Source organism: Acipenser ruthenus, chromosome 41, assembly GCF_902713425.1.
Source record: "Acipenser ruthenus chromosome 41, fAciRut3.2 maternal haplotype, whole genome shotgun sequence".
Lineage (NCBI taxonomy): Eukaryota > Metazoa > Chordata > Actinopteri > Acipenseriformes > Acipenseridae > Acipenser > Acipenser ruthenus.
In genome coordinates this window covers 7993824-8005547 of record NC_081229.1, presented here as the reverse complement: position 1 = coordinate 8005547, position 11724 = coordinate 7993824, and the positions used below count along the sequence as shown (strand labels likewise).

The 11724-nt window shown below is 41.6% G+C and overlaps 1 protein-coding gene across 2 annotated transcripts; it reads left to right on the top strand.

Moving 5' to 3' along the window:
- The first annotated feature begins 249 nt into the window (after positions 1 to 249).
- On the top strand, positions 250 to 9295 carry LOC131709130 (zinc finger protein 79-like). 2 transcript variants are annotated; one of them, XM_059011081.1, is made up of 3 exons: positions 250 to 1814; positions 4470 to 4977; positions 7629 to 9295. In XM_059011081.1, the coding sequence occupies exons 2-3, from the start codon at positions 4497 to 4499 to the stop codon at positions 8099 to 8101; spliced, it is 954 nt and encodes a 317-aa protein (XP_058867064.1). In that variant the 5' UTR covers positions 250 to 1814; positions 4470 to 4496; the 3' UTR covers positions 8102 to 9295. The 2 variants fall into 2 exon arrangements, with proteins under 2 accessions (XP_058867064.1, XP_058867063.1); XM_059011080.1 differs by having other exon boundaries at positions 4467 to 4977.
- The last annotated feature ends 2429 nt before the right edge of the window (positions 9296 to 11724 follow it).

Below are 11724 nucleotides of genomic sequence, written 5' to 3'. Positions count from 1 at the left end.
CTTAGGGGGGTGAGGGAGCAGTTCAGTCTCTGTGCCTTAAGTCTGCCCTGGACTGGAGGGAGCACCCTTTCTCTTAGGGGGGTGAGGGATGGAGGGAGGGAGCAGTTCAGTCTCTGTGCCTCAAGCCTGCCCTGGACTGGAGGGAGCACCCTTTCTCTTAGGGGGTGAGGGAGGGAGCAGTTCAGTCTCTGTGCCTCAAGCCTGCCCTGGACTGGAGGGAGCACCCTTTCTCTTAGGGGGTGAGGGAGGGAGCAGTTCAGTCTCTGTGCCTCAAGCCTGCCCTGGACTGGAGGGAGCACCCTTTCTCTAGGGGGGTGAGGGATGGAGGGAGGGAGCAGTTCAGTTTCAGTTTATTTGTTTTGTTTTCCAATACATTTTATTCTTAACTGTATTAATATACATGTACGGCTGGGGAGAGCAAATCTAAATGCAATGATGATTTTTATATGTGGCTGTTTTGTGTTGTATTCAAATCTAAATATAAAAAGCATCATTATATTTAGATTTGCTCCCCCAGCCATACATGTATATTAATAGTTCCTTAGAAAAGAAAAAAGTACAGATATAAGAACGATGGAGCCTCATCTCAATTTCACAATCAAAGACCATTCTGCATTGAGAGTGAACTTCTCCCTCCCTCTAATAAAAATAATGTGTGCTCCCTCCAGGCTATAGCAGATTTAAAGCAAGGAGACCAATGTCACAGGGCGCGTTTACGACACCTTTGCGCCGGCTAGATTGCAGACGGGAGTGCGCGCGTGACGTCACGGTCTGTGCAGACGCAGCGTGGACAGCTTTGGAAGATGAGCAGCAGTTCAGAGCAGAACCCATAACATGGAGGTGGTGTTGAGAGTAATTCAAATCACAGAAGTGGATGCAATCGAAGATCCCTTTGTGCTCCACCAGCTTCATAATTTACAGCATGATCAGAAAATGTATAGTAGAAACAGTCCCTGCTATAAAGAGATAATATAAACGTATGTTTTGTGATGTGAGACAAATTAATGAGGATTATAACGGGCAGGATTCACCCCCGCCCTCTCACAAAGGGGTTTTTAGACAGTACTGTATTTTGATCTGCGACAAAATAGTTCAAATACTTGCACATATGGTCACATATCTCACTTCAGCTACCTGTTATTAAAGCTGATTTATTCTCCTTAATTCAAAGTAGGTTATTCCCTGTCCCTGATAGCCTTTCATCAATAACCAATTACACCTGCTGAAAATAACAGAGCGGTTTTAGGTTCATTTCAACCGTTTAGCATTATTTTATTTTTTTACACGTTTAAACATTTAGAATAAATATCTAAATATTTGAAGAGTATAATAACTGTGTGGGAAAAGAGTCGAATCATTTTAATGTGTATTACAAATCATTCATAAGATAATTAATGACATGACTGGAAGGTGATTCACAGCCCCTGACTCGGTGGCAGTAGCACATGGAGTGAGGATTGGATCTGCTTGCTACACACATCTTTGTCATCCAGCGCTCGTCTCTTGTTTTGCGCCGCGGCTGCTCCAGCGCAGGACCTCTCGATTTAGCAAAGTCTGCGCATCGTGAACGCACCCACATGCTCACAGCTGCTTCACTGCGGAATACAAACGTGTCATGTGACCGAGGCAGCTCATAAGCGCTTCAGTGACGTGTTAAAAGGGTGCCTCCTGCTGCAGATACAGCGTCGTTTCAAACAGAATAAGAACAACAAACATCAGAATTTAAAAAAAAACGACTGACTCCTCACAGTTGTATTTAATTTATTTACATTCTGTTGCCCACCAGTTGACAAGGCGTGGACGAGGTTTAAAAAGTAAGTTCCATTTAGTTTTTAATTTAAGTTTAGTTTGTTTGCCACGCAGTGGTGCGGCAGAGCCAGGCTGAACAAGACCATATTCATTCAAATCCTTTTCAGCACGGTCCATGCTTTGTGTGCAGCACAGGTATGAGATATTCTCAATATGAGTGACACGATTTCCAAAGCGCAAAACCGGGACACACTGTTAAATAATTGATACGATTAATGTGTTAACCATTTACATATAGGCTATTCGATGGTTATTTGAATAGCCATTCTCTTAGCATTATCTCCCTTTTGTTTTGAGCAGCTAGTAATGTCAGCGCGGTGTTGATGTGGTTTAACCTGCTGAACTCGGATGCGCGCAACCTCTCGATGCTCTCCTAGTGTCTGGGATAAATCCCGACTGAACTGAACAGATACTGTACGAAACGACACGTGATTGTAGATTCATATTGAATATAAACTACATGAAAACGCATTGCGTGTTGAGAGATAAGCACGTCTGTCTGTGTTAATCACTTTATAAAACAATGTTCTTGATTACCCTATTTTTTTTTTAACTTATTTTGTTTTCACTGCAGGTGCCGTACAGTAAATGATATAGACGCGGTTGTTTCTGTTATTTTGATAAAAGGTATTCAGTGTCGCGCTACAGGAAGAGACTGAAACCCGGTGAAGGTCCAGAAAATGGTACGCTGTCAATGTTGTGATTGACTGCTGCACAAATCAGTAGGAACAAGACAAACTAGATCACACACAAAATCCTGCATGTTTACAATGTTAGATAACACAATGTGTTGCTCATCAGTTAGTCATATAAATGTGCTGAATTGTGGGAAATATATATATAATATTAAAAATAACTTGACGTGACAAACAGTACATCGCACCTTGTTAAGATGGGCGTTCACTTGTTTTCTGAGCTAAAATAATTTGTGCATGCCCGGGTAACAAAATCACACAACACTGGGGCTTTTTAACAAGATTGAAAAGTGTCGGGGCACTGGGAGCTTTGAAGGAAAGCTGGGATGCCTGGTCACCATACATATTCTTTGCAAATAACTTTGTTAATGCATTGGTTAGGGTTGATATTAAAACGACAAAAGTAGGGAAATGTGATTTTAGGGTTTTTAACCCTAACCCTGCATTTCCTCCCACCTCCTTACAAGCAGTGGAGGGGCAAGGCAACACAAGCAACCACAGACAGCCATCATCAGTGAAGACAATCAGCAGACAACTCTGTGCAGATAACACAAGAGACATCCATCATCATGGTCATGCGACCCCTGCACGCAGACACCACCATGCAACCCCTGCACGCAGACACCACCATGCGACCCCTGCACGCAGACACCACCATGCGACCCCTGCACGCAGACACCACCATGCGACCCCTGCACGCAGACACCACCATGCGACCCCTGCACGCAGACACCACCATGCAACCCCTGCACGCAGACACCACCATGCAACCCCTGCACGCAGACACCACCATGCAACCCCTGCACGCACACACCACCATGCAACCCCTGCACGCAGACACCACCATGCAACCCCTGCACGCACACCACCAACATGCAGCCCTAGCACGCAGACACCACCATGCAACCCCTGCACGCAGACACCACCATGCAACCCCTGCAACAAACCACCAACATGCAGTCCTTGCATGCAGACACCACCATGCAACCCCTACATGTATACACCCACCTTAGCAATTCATTGCAAAATATATTTTCGGGTATTCAGCCCCATTCACGTCTATGGCAGTGTTAAAAAACACATTTTCAGTCATATCTCTCGAACCAGAGCACCTACAACCACCATTTGAAGGGTTCTAGACCAGCCTGAATGTAACATGCACAGTTTCGTAGCAATTCTTTGCAAAAAATATTTTCAGGGCGTTCAGGGTGTTGTAGTTGAAGCATGGCACACCTGTGGAATTGTAGTTGAAGCATGGCACACCTGTGGAATTGTAGTTGAAGCACGGCACACCTGTGGAAGTGTAGTTGAAGCATGGCACACCTGTGGAAGTGTAGTTGAAGCATGGCACACCTGTGGAAGTGTAGTTGAAGCATGGCACACCTGTGGAAGTGTAGTTGAAGCATGGCACACCTGTGGAAGTGTAGTTGAAGCATGGCACACCTGTGGAAGTGTAGTTGAAGCACGGCACACCTGTGGAATTGTAGAGGGAGGCGGGCAGCTCTTGTGTAGCTTCACAGTATGTTTCATCGTGAAATCTCTTAAAAAGCCTGTTTTTAGATAGAAATAAGCCATTTCTACAGTGAAAATAATACCGCCCTGTCACTTCACCTCCTTGTGCTCGGTCTTTCAGGTGAGACGTAACTGTAAGTGACTCTACAGCTGATGCATAGTTCACACACCCTAGTCTCTGGAAGTCGCCTTGGATACAGGCGTCTGCTAAATAAACAAATAATAACAGCGTTTAAACCACCTCCTCTTCCTCCATATTCAGAAGCATTGGACTCATTCTGTACATCTAGGATTCGTGTTGCCAGTGACACATGCCATAAGCTTTTTGAAATGATCTCACAACGTTGTCTTCTGTTTTTTGTATAAAGGTAGATATAATAGATATCCTAAAATGTAAGTATTGCTGTAAGAACCTTAGGAACCAGTCTTGAAATGATTTTCTTTATTCAGCAGCTACTAAACAGAATCCCGTGTGCTGCCATGGACAGTGTGAAGATGGAATCTGTCCAGATTAAAGAGGAGTTCCCTGAACTTGAACCTGTCCCCATTAGAGTGGAGTTCTCTGGGCTGGCTTCCCTCCCCATTAAACAGGAGCTCTGTGAGATACAATGTGACAGCAGTCAGCTAGAGGTCTCTGACATTAAAGCAGAGCACAATGAATTGGAGATCCCCCAGATGGAAGAATCCCTTCCTGTGAAACAAGAAGAGGTGCTGGAAACTGACTGTATTAAACAGGAGCCCCCTGAAGTAGAGTTTGACCACATGGAACCAGTGAAGGAAGAATCCGAGGACTTCAAACCAAACATCCCTGAGCTGGAGCCTGTACGCCTGCGGGAGTGTAGCGTGGTGCTGGAGAGAATCTGTGTGAGAGAGCAAGGCGCTGGAGAGGAAGGCTCTCCCAACAGCACGCAAGGAGGTGGAAAGGAAGACGGGCGCTCCCATTCAGAATGCAGTCTAGCAGGTGAGTGACTCCCAGTAGCTGTGACATTGCCATTCTAGATTGCGTGATATCCACAGTGTGGTTGAGAGGGAGGGAGCATATTGGTTAGATTACTTTAAAACCTGTCCAATCTGGCATTGTTTGGGACTGGAAAGTGGTGCCGGATTAGAGAGTTACTTTAAAACATTGAATACTGACCTAAAGGTAAAATGACAAAATTATCTGAACACTAAACAACAGTGTTACTGTACATACACAGTGTAATAAACACAGTAATGCTTCAGCAAACTCTTCACCTGTTATTATCACAAGCCTGTTTAACCCATTCCCATAGAAAGACCTTCACATGCTCGTACTGTACCTGCATGAGGATTCAGGTGCTTTCTGCTGCATTCAGGGTCTCTCAGTGTTAGCTCTTTTGAGTTGGTGTTTGTTCAGCTGAGTTAGTGCGTCTATTTTTGCATTGTTTATATGTATTTAACCCTTTGCAGTCCATTTATTAATCGCGCGTCAGGCACGTCAGGTCCAATTTATTTTCACAAGCGCATTTAATTTTAGACGCGCTGTTTAAAAGTATTTTTTTCCACAGTAAAACAGGTTTAAAAGGTCCTGCATATCAACAAAGCACTCACTAGGCATCCCCAGCCCCGCCCCACCCTTTCGTTCGCTATAGCTTTCACCTATGTAAGAAATAAATAATAATAGTAATAATAATAATAATAGTCATACATATCGATCAATCATCTCCAGATCACTCGTTTTATCACCAAACTCAAAGAACATCACAGACATTAGCAGAGCTTTTTTTAGATGTTTTAGTAATAAAATAATGACTTGGATTGCATTATTGAGGAGTTTGGTGATAAAACGAGTGATCAAGAGATGATTTATCGGTATGCACGACTATGAAGAGGTATGTGAAAAATACAACGAACGAGGGGTGGGGCGGGGCTGGAGATGCAGTACTGAGTGTCCTGTTGATATGCAGGGCCTTTTAAACCTGTTTTACTGTGAGGGGAAAAAAAAAAAAATTTAAACTGTGCATCTAAAATAAACTGCATGTGTGAAAATAAATTCAATTGGGGCAGCAGTGTGGAGTAGTGGTTAGGGCTCTGGACTCTTGACCGGAGGGTCGTGGGTTCAATCCCAGGTGGGGGACACTGCTGCTGTACCCTTGAGCAAGGTACTTTGCCTAGATTGCTCCAGTAAAAACCCAACTGTATAAATGGGTAATTGTATGCAAAAATAATGTGATATCTTGTAACAATTGTAAGTCGCCCTGGATAAGGGCGTCTGCTAAGAAATAAAAAATAATAATAATAATAATAATAATAATAATAATAATAATAATAAATTGGACCTGACGCTCCTGAGACACGCTGAATAAATGGACCGCTAATGGTTAACCATAAACAAAGGAACAGATCACCTATCCACGTCCCCTATTTGTACCTTCAGTCACGCCCCCTTGGTTAGCGAGTGCAGCCGTTTCTCCTCCAATCCACGGTTGCCACATCGCTTTCCCTCTGGGGCAATGACTTTTAATGTACCACAGCTGAGACCCCTTTCTAGATGGCCGACTTCCACCTAACCCTGGGAATGAATTGTCAGCCCATGCAGTCCAGGGCATTCTGTTCCCTTTACACTGTGTCCTCACTGGTCGGGAGGGAGATTTACCACCAAGAATCATTCAGTCTCTGTCACATGGCACTTTAAATATTTAGCTTATTAGCCATGCTGATACCTGTGATAATGATAAACATTAGATTCAAATGTATGCATGTGAGCAAATTTCATATGCCTAAGCGCAGAAATATTTGAATTGCTCCGAAGGCCAAATTTGAATGAAAATGGCTAAGTTTTGTGGTAAGCGTGACAGGCTTGCAGTGCACAGAATGTTTCCATTACATTACATTGTCGTGTAGTATTCCAATTCTGCGCATTGACGCGTAGCTCTTGTGCGTTTCTGCTATATTGGTATTGAATGCGCAGGTGGTTTTGCGAGGCACAAACACATTTGCTATTTTCCAACTTCGCGCAACTGTTTTGTGCCATTTTGGAAAATATCCATTTTTGTGCAACAGCACTAATTTTTGAGAGGCACAAATTTTGCGAGGGGATTGCGCATCGCTTCCAATGTCTGGGCCATAAACCCTGCATGTGTAATATAATGCTATGGCATGGGGCTGCACATTTCTAATGCACCGTGATGTATATCTGTACAACAATAAACAAGATGATTCCAAACAGAGAGAGGGAGGGAGCCGTTCCAGTCTCCAAGCACATCATTGACAGCTGATGCGGATTACACTGCAGTTCTGTGTATGCATCTGTACAGACCCCAAGATTAGAAAAAACTCAATGCCATCATTGTAATCTAATGTTGAGGAGAAAGATATATTGTAGGGTTTGTCAGGGGAAATAGACCTGAAACATTACAGGAGAACTTGTCAGATTTTGATCCCAGGGCTCGGTTTCACCAGCATCAGTCTTTACTGACTTTGCTTTCACACATAAAGGCTTTAAGTTTAACTTTGCATTTTTAAACTAGTGTAACCCAGAGCAAACCCCACAGCTAAAATGCACATACTTTAATCCACTTCACCACCTAGCCACATGCCCGAAGCCTACAAGCAGTCCCTCTTACTTTGTTTCCTGTTCATATTTTCCAGGTTTCAGTCCAGCAGCTAAAGCGAGGGCGGACGCTGGAGAATATCCTGACTGTGGGAAAGGTTTCACCCAGTTTGGAAACCTGAAAACAAACCAGCGAATTCACACAGGAGAGAAACCATTTCACTGCTCTGACTGTGGAAAGAGTTTCAATGTGTTACAAAACCTGAGAAGACACCAGCGAATTCACACAGGAGAGAAACCGTATAGCTGCTCTGACTGTGGCAAGAGTTTCAATCAGTCAGGAACCCTGAGAAAACACCAGCGAATTCACACTGGAGAGAAACAATTTCACTGCTCTGACTGTGGGTTGAATTTCAGTTGCACAGAAGACCTGAAAGCACACCAGCTAATTCACACAGGACGGGAACCATATTGGTGCACTGAATGTGAAAAGCGTTTCTTTAACATACCAAGTCTTGAAAGACACCAGCGAATTCACACAGGATTGAAAGAAACCATATCGCTGCTCTGACTGTGGGAAGAGTTTCAATCAGTCAGGAGACATGAAAACACACCAGTGAATTCACACGTGAGAGAAACCGTTGACCAATCATGTATATAATGTAACAAGGTAAGAGGGAATACATGTTAGTCTCAGAAGAAGAAGAGCATTATTCCCCACATAGTGGAATAGGACAGCTTGCAATACCAGCAACAAGGCCACTAGAGGGCACTGGTCAGCTAAAATCTAAAACAACATCGGTGTGGAACAAAGTGATGATTCAGTGTAAATAGAAGCAATTAAAAAGGGGTGTGGTTTACAGGTGGAGAGATGAAAACTAGATTCTGGTGAGTCTCGGGGAGGGTGTATTGGAGAAAAGACATGGAGTTGTTGCAGAGAGCGAAGGATCTGTGTGTAAATTAAAACTTTACAGGGAAAGAGTTTGTCCTGTTGTAGAGAAGTAGTTATTATTATTTATTATTATTTGTTTATTTAGCAGACGCCTTTATCCAAGGCGACTTACAGAGACTAGGGTGTGTGAACTATGCATCAGCTGCAGAGTCACTTACAACTACATCTCACCCGAAAGACAGAGCACAAGGAGGTTAAGTGACTTGCTCAGGGTCACACAATGAGTCAGTGGCTGAGGTGGGATTTGAACCGGGGACCTCCTGGTTACAAGCCCTTTTCTTTAACCACTGGACCACACAGCCTCCTATAATAGTTAGACAAAGAAGTTTAGTTTTTCGTTTAGAGCTCCTTGGGGAGTTAGGTCTTTTTTGTTTTGTTTTGTTTTGTTTGTAGACACTGCCCTGTTTCACAGCATATCTGGTCCTGAGTTCATTTTACACCAGAGAGACAGTGTCTGGCAAAGAACACTCCACTTTGTCACAATAATCACAGAAGGGTTGTATCCACTGTCTCCCAATGCAGGAGTTAGGATGTGTTGCAATGGAGCTGCACTGACTCATGCTTGAGGCTCATTGCACCATTATTAAAATATGGATGCAGTGTTCAGTGTAATAAGAGATAACAGAAGACTGTTGCTAGGCTGTTGTAGTGGATGATGATGATGATGATGATGATGATGATGATGATGATGATGATGATGATGATGATCTGTGCAGTAAAGGGTTACCTGGAGGTGTTTTGTGTAACCGGTCCCTGGTTTTCATGAATTGTGACTGATGACATTTAGAATGAATTAAAAACACACAAAACAAATGCACTGACTGGCTTCTGTAATATCACAAAAAATACAACACAAAACAGACACATATAAAAAGCATCATTACATTTAGATTTGAATACAACACAGAACAGCCAAGTATAAAAAGCATCATTACATTTAGATTTGAATACAACACAGAACAGACACATATAAAAAGCATCATTGCATTTAGATTTGAATACAACACAAAACAGACACATATAAAAAGCATCATTACATTTAGATTTGAATACAACACAAAACAGACACATATAAAAAGCATCATTACATTTAGATTTGAATACAACACAGAACAGACACATATAAAAAGCATCATTGCATTTAGATTTGAATACAACACAGAACAGACACATATAAAAAGCATCATTACATTTAGATTTGAATACAACACAAAACAGACACATATAAAAAGCATCATTACATTTAGATTTGAATACAACACAGAACAGACACATATAAAAAGCATCATTGCATTTAGATTTGAATACAACACAAAACAGACACATATAAAAAGCATCATTACATTTAGATTTGAATACAACACAAAACAGACACATATAAAAAGCATCATTACATTTAGATTTGAATACAACACAGAACAGACACATATAAAAAGCATCATTGCATTTAGATTTGAATACAACACAGAACAGACACATATAAAAAGCATCATTACATTTAGATTTGAATACAACACAAAACAGACACATATAAAAAGCATCATTACATTTAGATTTGCTCCCCTAGTCATACATGTATATTAATACAGTTAAGAATAAAGTGTGTTAGAAAACAATGGATCACCATCTCAAATTCACAACCAAAGAACATTCTGCATTGAAATGGAGTTAAAAAAAAAAAAGATTCACTGACTATACTTTAAACACCACGGGTTTGCAGAATGAACAAGGCAGACCTGTAACAAAAACCTAACGGGACAGGAAGCCTCTGCCTGCTGCTGTATTACTGTTAGCCGCAGGCTTCAGCACGGTCAATGCTTTCTGTACCAGCACAGGTGTGTGATATTCTCACTATGTATACTGATCCACAAAAGAAATGCAACACTCGGGTCTAATGGAGTTACTCAAACATTTTAAACAGAGATATCAAACAAAATCACAGAAAATGTGAACAAAAATACAGATCAAAGAATCATAGGTTTTCAGTATGAAACGTGACACACTGTCAAAATGAAAACATGATAAAGTTAATATCGGGTGTGACCTCCCTGAGCATTAACACAATCCTGGCAGCGTTGACGCATAGACCTGATCAGCCTCTGGATAGACTGCTGTGGGATGTTCCGCTGCAGCCAGCTGGTGAAGGTTGGCTGGTCTCGGTTGTCTCCTGTGGGTGGCACTGGTGATTTGGTCCCACAGATGTTCTATTGGACTCAGGTCAGGAGAAAAAGCTGTCCATGGCAAGACCTCGACATTGTTTCCTTGAAGTCGTGCAATTGTAATCGCTGTTCTTGTGTTAAAGAAAATCATGTCTTTTCAAATGGCTATTTATACAGATTCTTAATCAACTCATTTTGGCAATTTAAAGTGTGGAGGGGTTTCAGTGTGAGCTTTAGTTTGGAGAGATTCCTAAGGCCAATTAGAACCAAATATAACGGCAAAAGATAGGGCACAAATACAAAATGCAAGTCCAGTATTTGCAATAACTCACCGTCATAGCTTCTGTTAAAACAGCAGAAGACCGTGACAACGACCACGGACAGACAAACAGTGGCTACTGAAGAACGAAATACGGTAAGATGATTATTATTATGATTATTATTATTATTATTATTATTTTACAAAAGGATTTCGTAGTTTAGTCGCAAGTTCAAAGCGAAGTGCTGTTCTGTTACTCCTATGTGAAAGGTCAGAGAAAAACAATTCGGGCCTTGCTTGCACTCCCCATGTTGCAGGTCCTGAAAGATGTCATTCTAATTATATATGGAAATGCACATGTTTTTTGTACATGGTGTAGTAACATGAATGTTCAAAAAGGACGGGGCCAGTGAACTATATTAGATATTTTCCGATTACTTGGGATGACTGAACATTTTTGTGGAAATCCCCTTTTTTTTTTGGTGAACAACAAATGTTTCTAAAAATTCCCTGTTTCATTTGTACAAAAATGCACCAAGCCTCGTACACGTTTGTAAAACAGTGCATTTGTAAAATGTGCCAATGCTAATTTGAATCCCAGTGCACCACTACAATCTTATTCTGATAGGCAAATGTTATTATTACTAATGAGATTAAATACAGTCCTATGTTTTGTCCATAACTGTATTTAATTTATTTAAGAATTACGTTTTGTGTATTTTTAAAAATGGCATCCAATAATCAGCGTTGTAAGAATTAAAAAAAAAAAAAAAGGGAACTCTCTTATTGTATGTGTATTTTTTTCTTAATATGGCAAACACGTT